Here is a 25,941-nt window from a genome sequence, read left to right as displayed (position 1 = left end):
TTTTTTCACTGGCTTTGCTAAAAACATTCCAGAAATTCGCTGCTTGCAATAATATATGTAACAAATACTGTAATCAGTGAAACATAAGAGTTTAACCTTTTACTCTTTGCGTAATAATTTGTGTTTTATTTGGCTCAAAGCGATCCTACTTGCTACTAGTTTTTAGCAAATGGTGTTCCTTTTCTTGAGGCTAAAAACCGATATTATGTACAGTACACTGAAAATGAAAAGGATAAAAAAAAATAGATCATCTACATAGTGTTACTCTTTTAATACTTTAAACACAACAAAGTATTTTATTTGAAAATTATTAGAAAAATATGAAGCCATTGCTTTAGCTAAAAAAAATATGCCAATTCCATAACTGTAGGCGGTCTACACTTTTGCACTAATAACATAAAAATATATTTTGTGTATTATGCCAACATTGACTTCATCTGCCCAGAAAGTAATTTTTTTTTTCAAATTTCTTCAGATTATGTCTTAGAACATTTCCTGTTCTTCACAAATTCAAACCTCAAAAGAATGTGTAAGATGCACATGTGCTCACTACCCACGCAGAAATAAGAAGGATTTATAATCTTGGTGAACCTTGTATGAAGCTGTCATCTTGTTTTTATAAATAAGTAACATAACTTGTATTTCATGTATGGCGAGAGAAATGACAGTGCTTACTACATATCAGAGAAAAATATTGTTGTTCTAAAATAATTTGTTTAAGTTTAATACAACAATACAATGACTATTGGCTGTAGATGAAAAGTAGACTTTATGTAAACGAATGGCAAAGAAAAATATCACTTGTGAGCACATTCACATCTCCGACAGGTCTGTAACCCTGCTTTTTCATACAGTGCTTCAACTGCAGCCAGGGATTCTGGGAAATGACATGCAAATGAGCACACATTGTCACCCTTTGCTTCAAGTCCACTTTAACATGAACCCCTATAAGGTAAAGGGGCTTATTCTGGTAGCTTTGAAAAGTTACTTAACAAATGTAAAGTGCTAGTAGCTTTGAAAAGTTACTTAACAAATGTAAAGTGCACTTTACAAGCGATTTTGCATGTGTAGCTATTCAGTAAGCTGTTATCGCATGTCAAAACTACATGTAAACGGCTTTTTTACAAGCGTTATCACTCTTGCTCTGACAATCCGATCAGTAGGTCAAAATAGGCTGAAACTTGCATTTTTTGCCAATAACAGCTATTCAAGTAGCTCCGTAATGTAAATCACGGCTGAAATACTCTTTTTTTTTAACAGCACCTAAGAGGTGGTGAGATAGGATTTGCAATTTGCATCAGATGGAGTATCATTTATTTTACCACATGGGACTGAAGCCGGGGTCTCCGGAGCTGAACCCCATTAAACCACAAAAATTAAAGCAGAACTTCATTACCTTAGTGGCTAACTGCTAAGATAATAAAGGGTTTAAACAGAAGTACCCGGTTTGTTGGTGGTAGAGGGGCTGGGTGAAGGCTGTAGTTGCCCCAGGGTGGGTGGTTAGGCCTCCCTGGTGGGTAGCAGGATTTGGTAACCCCTTAATTACCATAGTGGTTACTACCTGCTAAGGTAATTAATAGGTTTTTGTACACTAGCTAGTGTTTTAATGTTAATGTTAGTGCCATTAATAACCACAGTGACAATCAATAGATTAAATGGCAATTGTTTTTTTTTTATTATTATTGTATTGTAATTTATATTTTATTGTAATGTACTGTACTGTATATTTGAATGGGCCAAAGCGCTGTTATCCATATTTGACTAATAGGGTTATTGCCCATTCCTGTGTGTGGTGTTGGTGGTAGAGGGAGTGGGTTTAGGCTATTACCTTAGCCACTAAGGTAGTGAAGCTCTGCTTTTATTTTATTTGTATTACATAAGATTGAAGCAGGCATTCTCCGGAGCTGAACGACATTACTTTCAGGTCCGGGGGCCCCCTGCTTCCCGAGGTACAGGCTCCAGTAATGGGTGCCGGTATCTCTTGCAAGTTTAAATGTCCCGGTCACATGTGCCATGACGCAGGACATTTAAACTTGCAGGAAATATCAGCACCCGATTCAGAGGCCTATACCTCAGGAAGTAGTGTTCCCCGGACTTGAAAGTAATGCAGCTCGGCTCCGGAGACCCCTGCTTCAATCTCATAAATAAATATATAAACAGCGCACACGCCTGTAAGAGCTGTGCAGGGAGATGCAGAGAGAGGGACGGCTTCTCTCTGCTCTCTCTCACAGCTCTTCCAGACTGGTGGAGGGAAATCGTACCTTAGGTCATTTCGCTTGTAAAACAACTAGAAACTAGTGTGGTAGTTCATTTTTTTAACAAACAGTATATAAAATGCAATATAGAATACCGTTTTTCCCCAAATTTCATACCGTTAGTTATGAACATGCCAATATGTTCGATTTTGCAATTACAAAATTAAAGCTTCTAGAATAGGCTCATAAGCCTGCTATACAGTTGAGGGTTTTGGTCACTTTTTTTACCCACCATAACTTATTTAATTTGTAGTGTAAATAAATGGAAACACACTAACAGAGATATGTATTTTTTACACATGAATGTTGTGGATCAACCTAATATTATCCTTTAAATTCCTAATTTACTATGTTTACAGTTTTGATGGTGACAGTTTGAGTATTTGTAATCTTACCAAATTTGGTCACTATCAGACAAGTAGATTTTAAGAAAAAACATCCTAAAGATGGCTAGTGAAATTGATCGAACTCTGTGTTAACCAGAATATGCCCCTTCTTTGTGCCCAGCTTCTACCATTTTTTGATATTTTTTATTGTGCCATTAATCCTGTATTCTGCCTTTGAATTGTTACCCAAATGCATTATTTTGTACTTTTTGGTGTTACACCGTTGGTACCACACTCTTGGCCATTCATCCAATTTACTGTAACTAGATCATTATTCATGTTTTTAACTCCCCCGCCCATTGTAAATCTTTTTGTCACCTGCAAAATGTCACACTTTCCCTCCCGACCACTTGAAATGTCACTAATAACGACACTAAAGAGTATCACTTTCAGCACAGATCCCTGAGGTACTCCAATGGTAACCTTCCGGAATGCACTCCTTTTACTACAACTCTCTGTCGCCTGCCCCTCAACCATTGTACAGTTTTAAACCCATAGCCAATGTTCTGTGACTTTTGGTCAAGTAAAAATAAAAAAATATATAGATTGCAAACTTTTCCTTGCAGGCAATCACTGTGCGTAATATTCTTTATAGAGTAATATGTATACTGCCACTATTACTATGTGAAATACGTTTTATTAATATAATAACATAACTTTAACATTTCTGCTTTTATTTTGGATGTTTGAGGATACAGGGCCATATTTACTAAGCACCACTATTCCGACACCGGAAGGCATTGTTGGTGCTAAAAGGTGTCTTATGGAAGTGCACTGCTTGGTAAATATGGGGCAAAATCTTTCAACTACATTTTAGAAACCGTAATAGAAAAACAGACATGTCACTGATTTTGTATGAGTCTGTCTCACTGTCGTTTTGCATCAAAAGTCCTATGGACTTCAATGGAACATCACTGATAAAGTTCAGTATTTTTTTGCATTAAAATACAATTTGTTTGGTTCAGGAAGCTCAAATCTCCCTGATTTCAACCTTTGATGGTTGACATCTCTGGAAAAAATAAGTTTCCCTGTTCAGTTTTAGCCATCCTGTGGAGTATAATGAAAGTTTCCTGTCCTGTGCCAGAATAAAAATGGGGCCCTACCATTAATAACATGCATACCTGCACAATGGGATGTCCACCAGTAGATGCCTTCACTGCTCCTCGACTTCCTTCCGTCTCGTAATGAGCTCTGTGATGGGATTTGGGCTGCACTTCAATCTGAAGTTCATAAGGTCCTGACTGGGACGGCAGATGCCAGTCAAGGGCAGGCAGAGAAGGGCTATAATGGAAAAGAACAGCTATTAAATATTAATACAAAGTATATTATCCCACACCACATGAATTTGGCACTATTACTTTAGAGACCGTTATTAGCAGTTCATCCTTCACTATCTTACATTTAAAATGTTATCAATAGGTCTAATGCTATGACATAAGTAATTTAAAAGTCCATGAAGCAGCCAATATCTCTTTACTCTTTATGAAGATGAATAGCTACAGACTCGCTGATGCTTAAGTTCGTATCCGACTTCATAACTAAATGGAAACATTGTGCATATCCTTTTTTCCCCCATGAGTTACTGCTTTTACAATTCTTCAAACTGAAAATATAAATAAAAAACAAAAACAAATAGCCGTTGGATCCATGCACATGAACAGTTTAGCCTGTACTATGTGCAACACATTTTTAGTAAATTTTGACTTTTGGGGAGCTACGTGTGAAGCTCCAGAAATAAACATCTTATGCCTTGCACTGGCACTACAAGAGCCATTTGGAGCAAGAGTTTCTTAGTGTATCCAGGAATGTTACCTAGCTTCATCATGAGGGATTTGTGAGGCAAAATTATAATTAATAGAAACTATAATTATAATTGATAATTATAGAATGCACTAAAATGTGTTTTTTTTTTTTAAAGATAATACACATGCAGCGGCCGTTATTCGAACAAATCACAGAGCCATTTTTGTGTTCTCTGCTGTATTCCACGCGGCATTAACGCGGCCAATCACACCAGGCACACGTGTTTATCGCGGTTGCTTTGTTTGAATTTCATGGATTCTGTTTCTTTGTGTGCAATTAAATGAATAAATTGTAATGTGCACAGTACTGTGCTACTGTGTCAATTTCAGGTGTTGAAAAGTCAGGACACTAAAATGCTATTTTCTGCACTCGCGTCTTAAGGCGCTACGGTTGGAAGAAATCCCGCGCCATGACAGGGGTATTCCGAGGTATACACCGCATGGTGTTCGAATAACGGCCGCTGCATCTGTATATTCTGGATGATCTAGCTAACAGGTTTGCACCAAATGTAAGAAATGTATGTATATCTTTATTTATTTATCGCCATTGTAATTAAAAACAGTTTTTTGTTCTGCCGCAGAATATTTCTCTCTCACACATCCATATGCCAATGACCATTTAGTGCATAGCCCTCAAACGTTATAATATTCAGGAATTCTCCAAATGGTGCGGTGTGCTGTACATTCAAAAAGCTAGTGTGTACCAATATGTTTTACATATTGTAAAGGATTTTCTACACTCCCCTCTGAGTTGATGCGCTCCATTCAGACACCTGATATGCTATAATTTAAACAGCATACTGAACAAATTATTACATGAAGAAACACTTGCCTAATGTATCACATTGTAGAGGGTAATATGGTCCTCTTCATCTCCTTATAAAATGTTAATAAGGAAATAATGATCAGAATTACATTTATATTGTATGCATCACTGCTGTACTATTTAGATTGCATCCTTTATCCTGGTTTTACACAAATAGCTCAATGCTTACATCCGAGAGTTTGCCTCAGGGTAATAGTATGTATGCAGGTGGCATTTGTATCGCAATACTGAACGGAACAAGCACCAAAAGTGAGGCACAGGGAGATAAAGGGACTTGCCCAAGGTCACAAGGAGCCGACACCGGGAATTGAACCTGCTTCAAACTCTGTGCTGGTCAGTGTCTCTTCTCACTGAGCCACTCCTTCTCCTTCACTGTGGTGTTAATTGTACGTATTACAATACGCTCATGCGTTCTGCTCAGGGATGTCTTCTTTCTACCCCTTTTGTATCCAAAGCCCTCTCCCGCCTTAAATCTTTCTCACTGACTGCCCACACCTCTGGAATGTCCTTCCCCTCAATATCCGACTAGCACCCTCCCTAACCACCTTTAAAACCCACCTGCTTAAGGAAGCATATGAGTAGCTCGATGGCTGATAATTAACACCTCATACATTAACCTTGGCCCCTTGCAGGCGCACTTACCAGAACGCCCTCCTACTGTCTCTGTACGTTCTTCCTACCAACCAATTAGATTGTAAGCTCTTCGGAGCAGGGACTCCTCTTCCTAAATGTTACGTTTGTCTGAAGCACTTTTTCCCATTGTGTTATTTATATCGTATTGTGGATTTATACAAACTCCATGTAACTTTCTGGTATCAGGATTTTTAGGACCTTCAAAAGACATCTCAAATAGATCATTTATTACACTAGTATTGTATGTTCTTATATGATGTTATCTACCAAAAATATGGCATAGCATAACAAATAAAGGTTCCTACTGACAAACAACATTGGCTTTAATCAAATGATGCATGATATTTGCTTCCACAGGAAGTAGCAAAAAGCAACTCATCTAAATGAAATTGGAAAAGGACAGGTAAGCATGTTTTGAAAGCAATGAAAGAACAATATACAGGATTCTATTTATGATGCCTTAAGATTTTCTAGTCATTGAAATATACAGCAGGGGTTTCCCAAATTGAGGTACAAGGAACTCAACTGGTAGACATGGTTATATCATTAACATGGCGCTCCAAACATCGTCTCGCTATTTGCTGAAGCAGATACAGTATAAAACCAGGACTGCTTTTTCATAAATGACTGAAACAAAGAACAAAAAGGATTGAAATGCTATTTAGATTTGATATAGGCATGTATACTTCTACCAAACAGAAATTACTTTACGGGAATGTGTGCTCTTTAGGGGTGGTAAAGTGAAAGATAAGGTTGGGATTTGCAATTTTAGAATGAATGGATTTGTCTGGATTTGTGTGAATTTAAAGCAGTAATACTACATTCCAACTTTATCTTTCTTTTTTTTCTTCTTATATTTATATGTAAAGCATGTGGCAATGTATAATTCTACATTCTCACCTAAGATGGAATAGTTTGGTGCTCCTGTTATAAAAGTGTAAAAATCCTGACTGTGTGCCTAACATAATGGCCGCCTCAGTCAGTGTAACTCAGCAGCTACAATGTACAATTGTATAATTGTTACAGTTTGCAGCTCAAACTGCTGGGAACATTGGCAACAAATTATTCCAAACAGGAAAGTGTTACAAATGTCTAGCACTGCTTGGGAGCTGGGCTAAAACCTGCTATAGAAATCAAAGGAAGATTTAAAACTCATTCAAAATTGCATTAAGAGTAGAATATTTTTTTTTAAAGTCACATTTATCTAATACTTCCGAACTGATTTATTTAAGTTAAAAAAAAAACATATATGAGTTCTCATGTTTTGCTGCTTTAACTTCTGGATTAACCTGACAAAAAGTGAAGTCAAATAACTGAGCTTGATGAACATACTGTAGAGGGTAATTTACTAGACTGTTTCTAGCGTGTTTAATATTGGTCCTGCTCTTCTTCTTTATGCATATTTAGCATCTCCCAGTGTCACTCAGTAAAGTGGATCTTATAATAATATTTACTTTAAAAGACAGCCGAGAAACCAGATAACAGCTGCCCTAATAAAGCACACCTTTTATGTGAGGGATTTCCTGCATCTAAGTACACATGAAGTCTGTGGCTTCAGTTATTACACAGCTTGTATTTTTGAGTAAATGACAGCATTGAACAGTACTAACTGCCTACAGTATTAGTTCTAATGGGCGTGGTCAGGTGAAGAGATGTGCCTTTTTGTCACACAATTTCGCAAATGAGGCGACACCTGACAATATTTTTTCACAAAAATGGTAAACTTTGCCCAAAATTTGTTAAGCAATAAAAGTCAATGTGCATAGCAAATTCGAAGACAGAAGGAAATGGTATGTATGTATGTATATCCTTATTTCTATAGCACCAGCCAGATACATAGCACTTTACAGCTGTAATACATAGGACATAATATTATAACACATAACGGCAATAAATGCTTCAGACATAAAACCATAGGAAAAGGAGTCCCTGCAAGGAAGAGCTTACAATCTGGGAAGAAGGAGAACTTACAAACATAGTAAGAGGGTGCTATGGTAAGTGTGTCTGCAAGGGGCCACAGTCAGTGCATCTGAGATGTATAGTATCAGCCAGCGGAGCTACCCATATGCTTCGTCAAAGAGGTGTGTTTTAAGAAATCTCCTAAAGATGGAGAGAGAGGGTACCAGTTGGATATTGAGGGGTAGGGCATTCCTGAGTTGTGTGGCAGTGAGTGTGAGAGGTTTTAGGCAGGAGGGGACTTTAGATACAAAAGGGGTAAATACAGTAGACGACATCCTTGAGCAAAACGTAAGAGTTGGCCTGGTGTGTAGCGAGACATCAGGGCTGAGATCCTCATGGCCCCTTATATAGTGCATTTTTTGTGAAATTCTGGCGATAGTCACAACATTTTACAGTAATCCGGTGAAAATGTTGCACCAAGGCCTATTTTCACAAATTCACGAGCAATGTGATTGTTCACTAAAATTGCTACGAAAATTCAAACATGAAGAGAAAACCGCATAAAAATGTGCAAGTCAAATTTGAACACATTTGCACAACTTTGGTCAGGTGTATGGTTGACAAAAAAAAACAGCAAAAAAGTTTCTCTATGTTTCTGTTTGGTACTGATACAACCATCGCTATAAGCAATATTACAAACATGGGCACAGAAGAAATGCTTGTAATGATTGGTGACAGTATAAATTCATTAAAATGCTGAATACGACAATCAATCACATCTCACTAATATTAACTGCAATAAACAGTTGTTGATTGTTTTCAGAAACCGCTGTGCAGCAGTATTCTTTCCACTAACTAAATTAAAAATATTCATGTTTGTTATGCAGCCTTTTAACGAGCCTTATTACAGTTTCCACAGTAATGATTGTTTTGTGGTACAATGATTGCTGCTTTGTTTCTTGTACTTTTCATCTAGGAAAAAATGACTGTTTCCGTGTCTCATGAAACTAAGAGATACAAATGTATTTAACATTTCTTTTTTAACAGGACTCGAAGGAAGAAAAAAATATACATTTTAAATGCGTTGATTTTATGTAATTACGGAGGGAAACATTTTTTTTGGAGGGATTGCAGAGTCTGCCAATGCCATTTCCTAATTACAATTATTTTTATCAAGCATTTTATTTCCCGTGAAGAAAAATAGCCATATGAAAGGCAACTGTGCAAGTGGTAATATTTTTCTTCACAGGAAATAAAATAGCCATATGAAAGGCAACTGTGCAAGTGGTATAATGCTAACCAATAATTTGGCCACTGGTAAGGCTGAGTCCCCGCTGGCGCTGAGCTCGCTATGCGCTTGGCGCGCTTACCTCTGTGAATGGGAATCCTCCCGCACACTCTCCCAAGCTTTGTGCTTGAGGAGACACTGGAGAGATACTTTCAGGCTCAGTGCAGGGTCACATGACCCTGCTCTGACCAATGGGAAGAGAGAGGGCGTGTTGTAATGCTCCGTCACTACACCGAACACAAACATGGGATTTCTAGCCGAGAGAAGTAGAAGAAGGGTGGGGGGCAAAAACGGACTGGTGTGGTGGTGGGGGGGAACAAAACGAACTGGTGTGGGTGGGGGGGGCAAAACAGACTGGTGTGGTGTGTGGGGGGGGTAAAGCGTACTGGTGTGGTGGGGGGAGAAAGGAGAGAAGGGGGGGAGAAAGGAGAGAAGGGGGGAGAAAGGAGAGCAGGGGGGAGAAAGGAGAGAAGGGGGGAGAAAGGAGAGAAGGAGGGAGAAAGGAGAGAAGGGGGGAAGGAGAGAAGGGGTAGAAAGGAGAGAAGTGGGGAGAAAGGAGAGAAGGGGGAGAAAGGAGAGAAGGGGGGGAAAGGAGAGAAGGGGGGGAGAAAGGAGAGAAGGGGGGAGAAAGAAGAGAATAGGGGGGAGAAAGGAGAGAAGGGGGGGAGAAAGGAGAGAAGGGGGGAGAAAGGAGAGAAGGGGGGGAAGGAGAGAAGGGGAGAGAAAGGAGAGAAGGGGGTGGGAGAAAGGAGAGAAGGGGGTGGGAGAAAGGAGAGAAGGGGGGAGAAAGGAGAGAGGGAAGGAGAGAAAGGAGAGAGGGAAGGAGAGAAGGGGGGAGAAGGGGGGGGAAGTGGGGGACAAGTGGGGGAGAAAGGAGAGAAGTGGGGGAGAAAGGAGAGAGGGGGAGGGGGAGAGAGAGAGCAATGGGAGGGAGAGAGAGAGAGCAATGGGGGAGAGAGAGAGAGCAATGGGGGGAGAGAGGGAGAGAGAGAGCAATGGGGGAGAGAGAGAGCAATGGGGAGGAGAGAGAGAGGGAGAGAGAGAGCAATGGGGGGGAGAGAGAGAGAGAGAGAGAGCAATGGGGGGAGGGAGAGAGCAATGGGGGGAGAGAGAAAGAGAGCGCACAATGGGGGAGAGAGAAGGGAGAGAGGAGGGAAGGGGGTAGAGAGAAAATGGACAGACACACACACACACAGCCCCTATTCAGCCAATGACACGTCCCCTCCCCTAATAGCCCCCCCCCCCACTCCTGCTCTAAAAATGTTGCTTGGAGAGCTGGTGACATCATCGCTCTCCAAGCATGAGCGAGCTCAGTGGCAGCGGGGACTCAGTCTCAGCCTAAGAAGCAGAGTTGTGTCGTGACAGTTGTGGGGCTCTGTTCTGAACCTGAAGCACTTCATAAATGTATTGAGAAGAATTAATACCTTTTCTCAATGGCTGATACATATTATAACACATTCCCTATGGTATTCACACATTTAGGGCTGCACAATGATTGCATTGCAACAATCAGCATTAAGCGGCTCTCACTAGTAAGTGGGGCTGTTAAAACAATGGTGCGGTCCGATCAAGTTTTGTAACGTTCATCTATTTTTTTTAAGAGCATTGGAACCGGTGGGTTTCCTGGAGCTCAATCATGTTGTTTTCAACAGCCCCCAATTCCCAAGCTACTGTACTATTCAATGCAGTTCTCCTCCCCTTTCGGGAGTTCAATATGGCTGCTTAATCTCATGGCCAAGAGGAAGCCACCCATTGCAGCTTCCTACTGAATGGCCATTTAAACACGTTGGGAGAATGCCAGTAAATTCCCCGCTAATCTAAGCATGCGTCTAAACAAGAGGGTTTTATTTTTTTTTTAAATTGGTTAAGGCATGGGTGAGCAAACTTTTTATGATGAGCCCCCCTTTTCATCCATGAAATTTCTTGGGCCCCCCTGCCTGATTTAATCAAAATCACATGACGTCAGCGCACGTGAGCTGGTTCAGCCAATGAGGGCGAACCAGCTTTGTGACGTGTCCGCCACACGTCTACAATCTCCTGCAGCCAAGTTCACAAATCGCTTGGGCTGCAGGCGTGCGCGCAGGCAGTATACTACTATTGGATCACTGTTTATTTTATTGTTTGCTGGCATCTGGTTTTATTTTTTTTTTCTGGTGCACAAAGGCAATCTATTTGAGGGGGCTTTCATCCACCTCTTTGCTACCTCCCTTCCCTCTCCTCCCCCCCCCCTTTTTTTCCCTTCCCCTCCCTTTTTTCCTTCTCTATTTGCTTTCCCCAGTGTCATCCACTCCTACCTACCAGTTTTATATATTATTATTTATTTATTTCAGTTTTAAATGTTGATCAGGGATTCCCATAACCAAACTCAAGGGGGTACTGATGGATCACCCCTGCTGATCAATACACCAGTGACCTCCCCGAGCCAAAGAATAACCCTCAGCCCCCCAAAACTCATCTTCCTCCCAAGCCCCTCAATTCTGCCATCTCTGCCTGACATTCATCCTTCCGTTTAGCTCCCACCACTCTCTCTTTCCCTCCCCCCAGTGTGTCTCTCTTTCTCCCTCCCCCTAGTGTCTCTCTCCCTCCCCCCAGTGTCTCTCTCCCTCCCTCCCCCAGTGTCTCTCACTCTCTCCCTCCCCCCAGTGTCTCTCACACATTCTCCCCCCCGTGTCTCTCTCCCCCTCCAGCCATTGTGTGTCTCTTCCTCCCACCAGTGTCTCTCTCTCCCTCCCGCAGTGTCTCTCTCACTTTCCCTGCCCCCAGTGTCTCTCTCTCACTCCAGCCAGTGTCTCTCCCTCCCCTCAGTGTCTCTCTATCCCTCCAGCCAGTGTGGGTATCTCTTCCTCCCACCAGTGTCTTTCTCACTCTCCCTCTCCCCAGTGTCACTCTCTCTCCCTCCAGCCAGGGTGTGTCTCTCCCTTCCCTCCAGTGTCTCTCTCAACTTCCCCCAAGGTGTCTCACCCTCCCCCCAATATGTCTCTCACCCCCATGTCTCACTTTCAACCCCTTCCCCAAGTCTATTTCACCCTCCCGATGTCTCTCTTTCACCCCCCATCCCCATGTCTCTTTCACCCCCTCTCCCCATGTCTCTTTCACCCCTTCTTCCCATGTCTCTTTCACCCCCTCATTTCTCTCTTTCACCACCCCTCTCTTTCACCCCCTCCCCCATTTCTATTTCACCCCCCCTCCCCATGTCTCTCTTTCACCCCCTCCCCATGTATCTCTTTCACCCCCCCTTAACAATGTCTCTCTTTCACCCTCCCATTCCCATGTCTCTCTTTCACCCTCCCCTCCATATGTCTCTCTTTCACCCTCCCCTCCCCAAGTCTCTCTTTCACCCCCTCCCCATTTCTCTATCATCCCCCATCCCCATGTCTCTTTCACTCCCCCTCCCATTTCTCTTTCACCCTCCCTTCCCCATGTCTCTCTTTCAACCTCCCCTCCCCATGTCTCTCTTTCACCATCCCCTCCCCATGTCTCTCTTTCACCCTCCCCTCCCCATGTCTCTTTCACCCTCCCCATGTCTCTCTTTCACCCTCCCCCCTCCCCATGTCTTTCTTTTACCCCTCTCCCCATGTCTCTCTTTCACCCCGCTCCCACCTCTCCATCTCTCTCTTTCACCCCCCCCCCACATGACACACACACTCACCTTATCACGCTGCATGCATCAAGGCAAAGGAGGAGCTGCATGAGCTGTGCAGCACAGCGGCTCCTAATGGCTGAAAGAGAAACTGCAGCTAACGTCTGCTTTTCTCTGTGCTCCTGGCAAAATCGCTGCCTGTCCCTGCGCCTGCCCACGCACAGCATGTTTTGGTGTCTGCTGGCCCACAGATACCAGGTTTTGCCGCCCACCGCCTGCACCCCCCTAAACAATCTTGCGCCCCCAGTTTGCGCACCACTGGGTTAAGGTACCCTATAATTATATTGTCAAATTTTGTGGAACCCCAACTCTCTCTAATAGCGTGTCTGAGATCAGAAGCATTGTAAGGAACCCAAACCCTCTCTAATAGCGTGTCTGAGATCAGATGCATTGTAAATTCTTCTGTATTTGGTATAATTTTCAAATGGCCTGAAAATTAAAGGGAAACCTTGAGGGATGCCCAAGGAACCCAAGTTGAAAACTGGTCTAGACTTTAAAAATATATATTAACCATTGTGTTTCTCTTTTTTCAGTTCTCTGTAAGGTTCAGAAAATAAAGATTGAATCAAAACACCTATGGAAATAGCAACAATTTCAAAAGTGTTTTAAAGCATCTGAACTTGCCAGCTGTTGTTTGATTGGAGAGTTTTGGTATCACTATTTTTTGGTGTTTTTGTATGATATTATTTTATTTCTGATTGGTACTGATACTTCATGCTAATGTGCAAGGTAGAGGGTCAACCTATCTTGCACAGTTTGAAAAAGTATTTTTTCTAGATTGATCTTGTGTTAAATTACAGAAATATTGCAGAAAGCTAAACAGATTTGTTAAAAAGCTACATCACACAAAATAAAATTGTACATGGAAATTGACAAGATGGAGGGACTGTTGAGCTTGTATAGAAAATGTTTAACTCTGTAAATAATTAAGTAAATATTAGAATTTGTGTTCATTGTAACATCATTGTCTACTCTTATCTGTACAAATAATTCAGTGGAGCCATGTATTAACTATTGAGTTGGATATTAGAAAGCCCTATGGTGGCCTATGACGTTGTCTCAGCATGATGGATGTTTAGTTTATAACTAGGGAAGTTCACAAGCTCAGCACTCAGTGAGTTGTATTCACAATCAGAACAAGAGGAGAAATTCCTCTTCAATTCCTGACATCAGGGGGCGGTTTGGGGCCTTGTGATTCCTATACTATTGCACAGACTCACACACTAAAGGGTGTAAAACCTGCATAGAAGAGTCATACTACACAGAGACATCAGTGTAGTGATGACTGTGCAGTTGATTAGATAGCACCTTCTCACTTTACAGGGAAAAGGGATCAGCAACAGTTCTCGAGATGAATCAACAAGCAGGGTTATCAAAATTGCTCATGATACATGATGCACATCTTGTTTCAGTAGAGGTACAGATGTATCGATAGTTACTAAATTCAAGAAAAAAGTAAGTGACTGCTCACTTAATAGAAGTAAGGAGACAAAGTAGCACACTGCAAAAGCATAGAGGGGGTGTGGCAAAGTTGCAATCAACATCTTAATTTCTAAATTAAATATCTATAACATATCTTATGTTTTAAAGTGTAATCATTGTTGATTTGCACACCAAAAAAAACATTTAGAAAAACCCTTAGCAGTGGAATTGCAAATGTAATTGAACTTCAGTTTCTTTGGAGTGGTTATATATCCAGTGTTCATGTTCCCTCAACCCATGTGTCCCTGTTAGAGGGCCAAAGAAAGTAATATGGGAGAAGAGAGGCGAGCTTTATTGTACCTGTTCAGCTCATAATATTTCACAACGGAGTAGCTGGCGGAAATCAAAATATATATTTTAAAAAACTTTGGATTTTGATTTTTACAAAAGCTGTGAAAGATCTCATTGTACATCACTCTGTATTGTTACAATATCTACTCCTTGCACCGCCTGACCCCTGGTCCCATATTCTATGTGGACTCATTCATATAGGAACCCAACAACTAAACAGCAACACCAAAATGCGGGTGTTTATGAGTGTAAGGGATCGGGGGACACGCGCCTTAGAGCAAGTCCCCGTCACCCCGGCTCCCAGTACTGCCGCATGTCCCAGGCCCCCTCCCCGCCGGCTCCTTACCCGCTCCAGTCAGGCGCCGCTCCGGTCCTCCGCGGCACATGCCGCCTCCGCCCACACGCTGCCGGGGTGCGCGGGAGTGTTACAGGGCGCGCGCGCACCCGTCCTCTTCTACACTCCTCCTGCAGCCTTGGCTCCACCTCCCATCAGCTGGAGGCTATTCCCACTAGGGAACACCACACCAGGCATCGGAACCTATCCCTGGGGCTGCTCAGTCAAGCCCCCGTTCCGCCTCTTGCTCCCATTGGTTCTCCAACATTTAGAGTTCCTGTCTGCCCTCTCCTTCCTCGCTCTGCATAGTTTTCCTGTGGCTCTTGATGTACGGAGGTCTATGCCTGGCTCTCTTTTGTGTTGCAGCTCTCGCTCCAGTCCCTGCTCTCGTTTGATACCTTTGGATTTGATCTCGGCTCTCGTTAGACTTCGTGTACCTCGCTACTCCCTGGACTCGAGTTTGGACCTCACTACGCTGCTCTCTCCTGCCCTTGACCTACGGCTTTCAGATCTCTACCTTCGGATCTCTGGCTCCCCGGACGCGGCAAGTATCAGGCTAACCCTTTCTCAACAGACCCGGCAACGCATCTTACCACACTCCGGGCACGCCCTCACTGCTGTGGGTGCGTGTTATACCCTTACCCACCTCAGTACTGGGGACTGGCCAGGTCTGCGGGCAGTCAAGCGTTACAATGAGATTGCCATCTTTAGTGAACACACAATCAATGTATATCATTTTCTGGGGCTTTGGTTTGTTTGTTTTTAAGGGTAAGTACCCTCATTTAAAATACATATATCCACGATAAAGCTTTTTTCTTTCATTTTATGCTGAAGCATTCTGGACGTAGGAGCTTGTAATTTTGTGGACACTTTGTTAACAAACTTTACTTACCTATGATGGAACATATAACAATGAGCTCTGCATAATGATTTATATATATGTAGCCAAGTGCCCCTGGCTATAGCCTTCTACTGGCCTCAACACTTTAAGTCCTGATTGGAACAGACAGTGTTGGGGTTAAACTCCTGTGCAGGGCCTAGCCTGCAGTTGCAGCCTGGATAGGTACTATGTTGCCTTATACAGGTGCAGGCCTAAACCGGCAGTTGGAGTGTCATACCTGGGGAGGGTACTAACTGGGTCACATGTATATGTTGTGATGCCTGTCAGTACCTGGACCTGCCCTGTTATGGGGCAGGGTTACAAGCACTTCCCCCTTGGTATAAAAGCTGACACTCCACCAAATTGAGGGAGTTGGTTATGGGACAGTATGATACCCTTTTCCCTACAAGAAGGGTCAAGGAGATTGGGAGGGGCTCTTGGGGGCTCACACCCCTGGGGTCTGCTCCAGGGCTTGACAGGTGTCATGCTGTTATGCAATAAACCTGCTGTTGGACTAACTATGGTGTGTGCTTATTGGGAAGGAGTATTGCCTGTGGGAACCATCCTGCACTCAGCAGGATCCTCATGGGATGGAGGCCTTGCACAGTAAAGAGATGGAGAAAGCCTTGTGTTGCTGTTCCCAAACTACAACTGCGGAGCCCCTCCGACCTCCTGAACCAGCAGGTGAGCTACAGCACTGGGGACAATACCCATGTAGTTGCGAGATCTTCTGTGGCAGGGCGGAACAGGTGCTTCATTTGGAGGCGCTGCTATGAGCAACAGGGGTGGCAAAGTATGGCTGGGAAGCCCGCTGAAGGAGAAGTGAATGGGGGCACTTACCGTATCCAGGTCAGAGCATTCCCAGTCGGTTGCTAGTGGGGTACCCCCGGATGGTATCCAGTAACGATGCAACCCCACCCACTGCCGCATGAGAGGTGCCTGAACAGCACTGTATCAAGGCCATCGAGTTACTTTGACCGGGACATTATGCAGATCGGAGAGGTGTCTGAACCACACTGTATCAGTTCCGAGTCCCTTCCACTTCCGAAAGCAGAGAGATGTCTAGATAATGTGTATGAGTGGAAAATTCGTAGCTAGGCTGTCATTTTAGTAATATGCTAATATTGTTACGCCTCTAATTTACACCTCTAATTAACACTGTATAAATAGTATTGCTTTTCCACAATAAAGTTGAGCCGAGGAGTCAGAACTACACTGTGTGTGTCTCTGTCTCTTCGTTTACTGAGCGCTCGTACGTGATCAGATCAGATTCCAACAGCCCAGGGCGTGGTTAAGTCTCCCGGGTAGAGCAACACTGTTTTCAGTCACGGCCGGCTGTCCGAGGTGGTCCCCGGTGTATTATAAGTTTACGAACTTTACATACACTGTATTGTGCCAGGTGCCGCAGATGAGTATGCCTACCCGGGATGCCTTGAAAGATAGCACCGCACTTTGGACTATCAGCCTTTACTGTGCTACATTCATAGACTAAAATGTGACTGACAATCAAGGTATCAGCCAAGTGCACACTGAAGCACATGCCCCACGGGTCTGTAACTTGAAAGATAGCACCCCCCGCGATGGGATTGCAGCATGTGCTCCAATACTAAGTGCTAGATCTAAGTGGGATAGAGTTCTAAAACCGGGACCTGGCTTGAAAGATAGCCCCCCACATTATGACTATCTGCTTGCAGTTGGGGCGGAAAAGAGTGCCTGTGAGCATGCCAGCCAGTGTGGCCACTTGAAACACAGCACCCCCAAGATGAGGCTCGTCGCAGGCATTGAGGAGGAGAGTACAGGGTCCCTGAGGATCCTGAAGTCTGATCACGGTTCCCGCCGAACATCAGAGGGACCGCGTGGTGAGTTGCAAGATGCAAAGTCATGGTTGTAAAATATCTGGGATTGGCGCCAAAGTCCCTAGCCTCACCCTTCTATTACGACTGGGATTCCTGATTTCAAAAGGGGGAGGAGTCATAGAGCCAACGGCTCAGTGTGGGGTATGACCGGATGTGAAGCCGCTAAAGCCCAAATGCCCGTGGTGCTCAGACGCACGTAGTAATGAGCTGGAAAAAAAAGGGGAGACACCTGCTTCCACACCGGCCGGTGTGAGAGGCCCCAAGTTATTCTCCTTCTCCATGGTGGAGTCGGTGCTAAGCTGTGCCTAAGCGGATGCGGATCGCTGTGCGGGAAGGTCACGCTGGATACTCTCCACCCCGATTCCGGTTCCCGGTCCCCAGCGGGAGATGCCTGTGATTGTGGTGCCAGTTCTGATCATAAAGCTAGCGAGGGTGCGTCCATCATAGAGGAAACAGACGGTGCCTCCATCGCTCCCGATGTGACAATCGTTTCCTCCGTTCCGGCGCCAGACGTCTACCTCAGTGCAGTAATCCAGGACATCGACCCGGTCTGGGCGGCAGGACATGCGATCATCAACCGGTTCTTGGGGCAGTGTAAGAAGGTCCGAGAGACCTGAGAACGAGCCGTGGTGCCCGTTGCCTTGACCAACGAGCTGCTGCCAGTCTTCCAGTCGGTGTGGAGTTCCCAGTGGGTGCGTCCACCCAGATGGTCATCGCGGAGGAATCTGCTTCTGCTGTAAAGGCCGGTACAAATTGTCACGGTGACTTTATGGCAGGCTGTAATTTACACAAAAATATATATTATATATATATATAACTGGGTTGAACTGGGACGAGACTTAGATGTGATAAAATATAATTTATTCCTTGATAAAGGTGAACACAACAGATTATACAAATAACAGGCAAAATATAGACACTTACTTAAAGATGGAAATGATGAAACAGTCACATCTGGACTGGCAGTTCATACAGCAAATCTTCATCATCCCAAGACACGAAAAGACATTCAGACATGAAGCCATTTGCATGAAGACTATACATGAAGACCCTGAGTAAGGGGTCACTCTGACTTATATATCATTTTAACCCTTCTCTACACTCACGGCGCCGAGCCGTCTAGCAAAAGTCCTTTTGAAGCTCTTTGAAGCTGATTTTGGACTTGCAAGATATCACACTTAAAAACCAAACAGTTCCTGGTTCCTGCCTCCAATATAAACAATTAGGCACTTTAGCCTTTCATCACCAGGCTATGTAAATTCTAGCAAGATGTTCTGCTTGCCTATTACCGTAACAGACGGAGTTTGCAGTTTTCACAATAGATTCAAAATCCCATATAAACTGTAAATAACTTCATAACTTCAGTTCAGTAATTCTTACTGGCACGCGAAACATATTAATACATTCCGTCACACCTGACGCTCCCAATGAGACCAAATATTACCCTGTAATATTAAAATTAAGAGAGATATTAATATCTGGCTCTTAGTATCTGTTAGATATCAAGTGTTTAGAATCATTAGTTGGGGCTAAGTACCACGAATACACCTATGTAACACTTAGCACGTTCAGCCAAGGACATCTCATAATATTCTTATATTTAATAAGGTCACCCATTCTGATATCTCCTGGGGTAACCGCCCGCTAGCCCCATCAATAAACCCTTTGAAGCAGGGACCCCTGGGTGGGGGACATTTGTCACCTGGTTTTAGATTTCACACCTAATGCCCAGACCTCCTGAATCAGAGGCCTTTGTAAGTGTGAGTTATAATGCTCACAATCCACTCCAGCTTCCTGCAAACGGGTAGCCTTTGATCAGGGGCTGCTTCCTACCCATTTGATCGCTGTCCTGACCATTTGCATTTAGTCGGCAGGCATCTTTGAGGGTAATTTAAGCACAGGGCTAGAATCACTGTTTTAAAATTAACCCTTTCCCTCCCGCAGCAACCCTAGTGTATTTGTGGGTGCAAACACTAGGATAACACAATACAGTTACACAGGGGAATCAGCATTTGGATATTGAAGCAAGGTAAAAACACATTACTGGACCTCAGTCCAGTTAACCCCTTGCTTCCCAGGTGAGGGTAGAGGGTGGCCAATTGGGGTGTAACCCCTTTAATCCCGGGCCAAATCCTCACGACCGTCACACAAATTCCGCTGCTACCCCGGGTCCTCCGGCGCTGACAGTGGGGGTCAACCAGGGCGGTTTCTCTGGCTGGAGGGATTTGAAGACCCCTGTTTCTGCTCCAGTGAATACTGCTGCCGCGGATCATTTTCTATTGCAGTGCCGGGAGCGGAAGCACGAGAGAGACAATTTGATGGCTGAGGACATCGCTGTGGCTGTGGTTCCCAAACTTCAGGGCCTTGCAATCTTGAAAGGGCCCATGTTATGTCGGTAATGGGCAGAGGTGAAAGTCTGAGTGGAACTATCCTATCCTGTTGCCGACAGGGTTGGGACTCAGGACACTATTAATTCTATGGTCACGGGGTAACTGCTGCCAAGCAGGAATTAGACATTCTGGTGCCAGTCCCCTCCCATACTGCTATTCCCGTACCCCGGCACACTACCCCTGACATAAGTGACCCATGCAGGCCCCTCTCACTCCGGCCCCAGTTATCTGTGATGTCCATGGTTCCCAACCGTACTACTGCAAATGTATGTACTGATGTGCCTGTATTATCTGTGGGGAATGTGGTGTCCAATTCGGGTATTCAATGTTTATGGGGGTTGTACGTGAATTACTATTGATACAGCAGGGGCGGTACTGCAATTTGTAAAGGGAGATACAGCAGGGATATACTGTATATTGAGTCCAAAGGTAATTACAGCAGGAACTGTACTGCGCCTGAGCGAAATATTCTTTTGGTTAAGAGGAACCAGTTATGCCACCATTGTATTGTGATGTATTGTATTCTATGTGTTTTATAATTCTGTGGGCCGGCACAATTATTGATGGTGCACAATTATGCTCCTCATGCTGGGTCGTGAGGAAGATTTTCACCAGAGGGAGGATGTAGCCAGGAACCCTGGCTATAGCCTTCTACTAGCCTCAACACTATAAGTCCTGAACAAGCAGTGTTGTGGTTAAACTCCTGCGCAGGGCCTAGCCTGCAGTTGCAGCCTGGATGGGTATTGCCTTATCCAGGGGCAGGCCTAAACTGGCAGTTGGAGTGTCATACCTGAGGAGGGTACTGTCTGGGTCAAATGTATATGGTGTGATGCTTGTCAGTACCTGGACCTGCCCTGTTATGGGATGGGGTTACAAGCCTTTCCCCCCGTGTATAAAAGCTGACACTCCACCAAATTGATGTGGTTGATTATGGGACAGTGTGATACCCTTTTCCCTACCAGAGGGTCAAGGAACTTGGGAGGGGCTCTTGGGGCCTCAAGCCCCTGGGGTCTGCTCCAGGGCTGGAATACGATCACGCTGCTATGCAATAAAATTGCCTTTGGATCAACTATACTGTGTGATTATTGGGGAGGAGTATTGCCTGTGGGGGTCATCCTGCATCCAGCAGGCTCTTCGTGGGATGGAGGCGCTGCACAGTAAAGAGGTGGAGAAAACCTGCCCTGTTGCTGTTCCCAAACTACAACTCCGGAGCCACTCAGACCTCCTGAACCAGCATGTTAGCTACAGCACCGAGGACAATAGCCATGTATATATATATTGCAGAATAAATGAATACTTCAGTATTAGGTGATACCTTTTTTATTGGACTAAATTTATGTCATATGACAAGCTTTCGAGAGTTATCCTCTCTTCTTCAGGTCAAGCAATACTGATATACAAAGGATTCAATGGCTAAAACACTGTAGAGAAAGAAAAAAAACCAGATATGTACTGTAGAAAAGGTAGGGTGTTAAAAGTGTTTGAAGCCAGGCGACGGTGACAAGGACAAGGTTTCCTTGTCACTGTCCCCTGGCTTCAAACACTTTTAACACCGTACCTTATCTACAGTACATATCTGGGTTTTTTTTGGGGTTTTTTCTACACTGGTTTAGCCATTGAATCCTTTGTATATCAGTATTGCTAGACCTGAAGAAGAGAGGATAACTCTCGAAAACTTGTCCTATGACATAAATTGCTAGTCCAATAAAAAAAGGTATCAGCTAATACTGAAGAACTCATTTATTCTGCACTATCGCAACTGGACTAACACGGCTATTTTCTGATATATATATATATATATATATATATATATATATATATATATATATATATATATATATATATATATATATATGTTGCGGTGCCCTGTATGTACAATACACTTCTTGGACTTTAATTATCTGTGTGCTTTCTCTCCTTTACTGGATCCACATCTGGTAACTATATTTATTCTATATATATATGGGATAAGCATCCGGATCTACTGGAGTATGTGTGTGTGCCAACTGTTGTTCCATTATCTATCTGTATGTATGTATTAATCAATATCACTTGTGAGCATATTCACATGTCTTAGACAGGTCTGCAACCCTGCCTTTCACCATTATCCCCAGCATACAGTGCTTCCACTGCAGCATGGGATTCTGGAAAATGACATGCAAATGGGCACACAATGTGTCACATTTTGTCTGAAATCCATTTTACATGGAACCCTTATAAGCAAATGCTCTGCTGTTCACACACAGCATTTAAGCAAAGCATGGGATTAGATGCAAACCACTCACAGACAGCTATTTCGACCTTTTGGGTCTCATTCTGTGCTCATTTGCATGTCATATCCCAGAATCCCTTGCTGCAGTGGAAGCACTCTATGCTAGGTGATAATGGTGAAAGGCAGGGTTGCAGACCTGTCTAAGGCTTGTAATATAGGGCGCGCTGGTGCATGTGCGGGCACGGCCTTGCGCATACATGTGGCGCGGGCGTTTCGTGTGTAGAGGGTGAGCGGTAACACGCGTGGCTAGAGGGCGTCACAACGCTAGGCCGCACTGTTATTGGTTCACAGTGTCACATGCCGCGGCGACAGCGCAACAATACAATTCTCTTGTACTTTCCCTGGTCTGCTGCGCGCGTCCCTAGTATAGAAACGTCTGGCTAACACAGCCAATTATAATTGACATGCATGCCTTGATTTACGGTGCCCATCACACCCTGATATATTGCGAGGCACAACAGTTTGGGAAGTAAAACATTGCAATTCAGTATTTTTCGTTTCTTTACTTTTCTTATCAAATAAGACTGAACGCAACTCTGAGGTAAAATCATACACACATATGTAGATAGAGAGAGAGCAATTGAACCATTACACTACAAGTTTATGAAGGGAATTTATTGGGCTCCGTGAGTCACGTAGTGTGCCATTTCTAAATGCTGAAAATTAGTCAGAGTTCAACTGTGAAGGCAAAATACTCCCTACAGAAAGTGGCAGTAACATGTGACTGTGGCTCTACTGGAGGGCTTTGTAATGACATTCCGGGCAAGGCATCAGAGGGCCTTCTGGATTCTGTGAGGAGAAAAGAGATACGATTCCAGACACCAAAACCACCATTGTTACATTGTACATGCTGCTGTAATCATGTCTGTGGTTAATGATCATGAAGTTACATTTAAATATTTATCAAAAGTAGGTAATGAAAAGCTCTATTTAGGAAGTTTTACATTCACATCCTTGATGCAACTATGATGATAACAGACACAAATGAAATAGCTGTGTCTTCCCTAATAAAAGCGTGCTACAATGAGGAAATTACATACATACAATAAACAGAATGACATGAAATTACATACAGATGCAGCAGCCATTATTTTAAGAAATCACGGCGCCGTTTTCGTGTGCGCTGCTGTACTCCACGTGGCCGATCGCCCCAGGCACACGTGTTTATCGCGGTTGCTATGTTTGAATTTCAAGGATTGTGTGCAATTAAATACAATGAAATGAATGAATTGTAATGTGTACAGTACTGTGCTACTCGGTCAATTTCAGGTGTTTAAAAGCCACACTAAAATGCCATTTTCTGCACTTGCCTGCACTCGCGTCTAAAGGCGGTACGGTTGGAAGCAATCCCGCGCCATGACATTGGTATTCCGATGTATACACCGCGTGATTTGTTAAAATAATGACCGCTGCATCTGCACATGCAATAAACAGAATGACATACAAAATAAAAAAAATGTACACAGACCGATACAATAGATAATGAAGCACTGCTCACAATCTAGTGTAAATAAAGAATACCTTAATGTATATTTTAAAGTACATGACGTATAATTATCTGTGAATTACTTGATCTCTGCTTTAAATATTAAACAACGGACATTAAAGATTAACTGCTGGGAGAAAATCGCATTCCATATTTGAAACAAAATATGCGTGGTTTCCATTGCGTAGTCTTTGACCCTGATGACGTTTCTCATTTGTTAAAAAATGTTGAACCATTTATGTTGATGGACCCTTACTGTGGCAGGAAGTTTGGTTATGGCTCCTGATGAGCACAATAACCTACATTTATTTTTAATAATGGCTTTTAGCTGTCCCAGAGCAAATGTTAGTGAGGTCAGATGGAAACATATTGCATAGGAGCAGGAAACATATTGTGACCAAAACAGTGGAAAACTGTGCAAGAGAGATCTGTATACAGCTCATCCCACTGCATCTCACTGCTACTAGAATTTTCCTAGAAAACAAATGTGTCAATGCATCCTGTCTGTCAATCAAGAGCAATCTATAGCTTGAGGGAAAGCTAATGTAATCAGACTTGCAATTGTTTTAAAGGGGTAGTCTCGTGTTGTAGGTTAAAAATATTTTTCAACAACCTATCAGTGTATTCGACTTCCTTATAAAGATTCAGTCAAAGTAACCATTTAACACATTTGCATGCTGTAAAAAAAAAAAATGTATGTTCCCATTTTCTTAGAGTCCACTTTATTCAAGAATATCAGCTTCTTAATATGTTTGCCTGTTTAACTAATGATCGCTTCCTCATTACTATACAAACAATGGACAAAACTAAACAATTCACATCTAGTTTTGAGGACTGAGAAATAGTCTTATCCCCAAAAGACATTAGATAAAGACTTCAAAAACTCTCCAAAGCTTCTGCTTACCATGGTAAATATATTTCAAAATTAGTTAAAAAACGTGTAAATCTGCTACATTCAACCTATTAACCTTGTCCTTCCTTTTAGCCTATGGCTGCCTCTTAAATAGCAATCTCATCCTATTTACTGGGTTTTCAATAAAGTGAAAATGGCATCTTTATGTTTCATTCGGGCCCAAAACCTAACTGCAAACAGCTCAGCAAATCTCGTGGTTTCTGCGGCCTTGTTTTAGTGGCTCTTACCCGAGGCAATCCTTTGCAGACGGTCATTCCACCACTGCAGATGTTACACACGTCACATAGTAAGAGGCCCACTGTACCATGCCACAGAAGCCATATTGATGACAACATTGATGAAATTAATACTGCAGAAAGTGTTAAGCATCTCCATTTTTCTAAACAAAATCTATAGCTTTTGAAACCAGTAGTTTCTGTCATGAAAATACCTTACTGCCAAATCTTCCAGACCTCTTTTATCATTTCATGGAAACATACACTGTCGAAACGCCTTTTATAGCATAGGTATTATTGGTGGTTTCCAGGTGCAGAGTCACGTATATCGTTATCAGCAGAGAAACCCTATGAGGCCTGCGTATGAAAATATGATTTTATTTTTTTTGTGCATCAATATTTCAATGCTAAAAAGTAATACAAACCTTAAAAAAGTATGTCCTATGTATTAAGACTTCATACATAAGACGCACCATTTGTTGTTAGAAATTATTTTTGACACATCTCATGTTGAATACCTGCTTGATACAATTTAAATGTAAAAAAAATGTGGTATATATTTTATTTATAACTAGTATTAGTAAATATAAATTATTTGGAAAATATGTTGAAATCCATAAAATATATTCTTATGATTTTTAAGTCAGCATATTTCCCAGGAAGCTCAGGTGTTTACAGGTATTTCCCCACATGGAGTATAGGTTTATCTATTTCTAAATCAATTAAGCCCTTTCTAACATATCTGAGAGAGGCGAGATTTCTAGCTGTGACTTTCCCTGCGATCTGCAACTTTACAGCTTAATGAATGGCCCATAAATATGTCATTTTGTGTGTTTGCGTGGCCTCAGGGGTTAAAGGGACTACGAGAACGTAACCTCTCTCTTCATTACATCAAAACTGATAATAGAAACTGTCACTTCCCCTGATTCACCAGGGCGCTGTTATGATAAGCAGCTTCTCATAAGGGAGCCAGTGAAACACAAGTGGTAATTTCCTGGCCTTCAATCCTGGGACGACAAACCATAAGTATATGTTTATATGATTCTTGTAATGCATTTCCTGACTCTTTTTTTGCACGTCTTTTGTGCAAGGT

The 25,941-nt window shown here is 42.8% G+C and overlaps 1 protein-coding gene across 10 annotated transcripts in view; it reads right to left on the bottom strand.

The window, feature by feature from the left end:
- The window catches only part of NFATC1 (nuclear factor of activated T cells 1), a 256,254-nt gene that overhangs the window by 160,294 nt on the left and 70,019 nt on the right, over positions 1-25,941 (bottom strand). For all 10 annotated transcript variants that reach the window (XM_075585523.1, XM_075585525.1, XM_075585522.1 and 7 more), the window contains one exon: positions 3,763-3,922. In XM_075585523.1, coding sequence (XP_075441638.1) covers positions 3,763-3,922 — 160 coding nt within the window. The remainder of the gene's footprint in view (positions 1-3,762; positions 3,923-25,941) is intronic.

Source organism: Ascaphus truei, chromosome 2 (assembly GCF_040206685.1).
Source record: "Ascaphus truei isolate aAscTru1 chromosome 2, aAscTru1.hap1, whole genome shotgun sequence".
In the NCBI taxonomy this organism is placed as follows: domain Eukaryota; kingdom Metazoa; phylum Chordata; class Amphibia; order Anura; family Ascaphidae; genus Ascaphus; species Ascaphus truei.
Note: the sequence above shows the minus strand (reverse complement) of the source record. Positions and strands in the feature narration are given on the sequence as shown.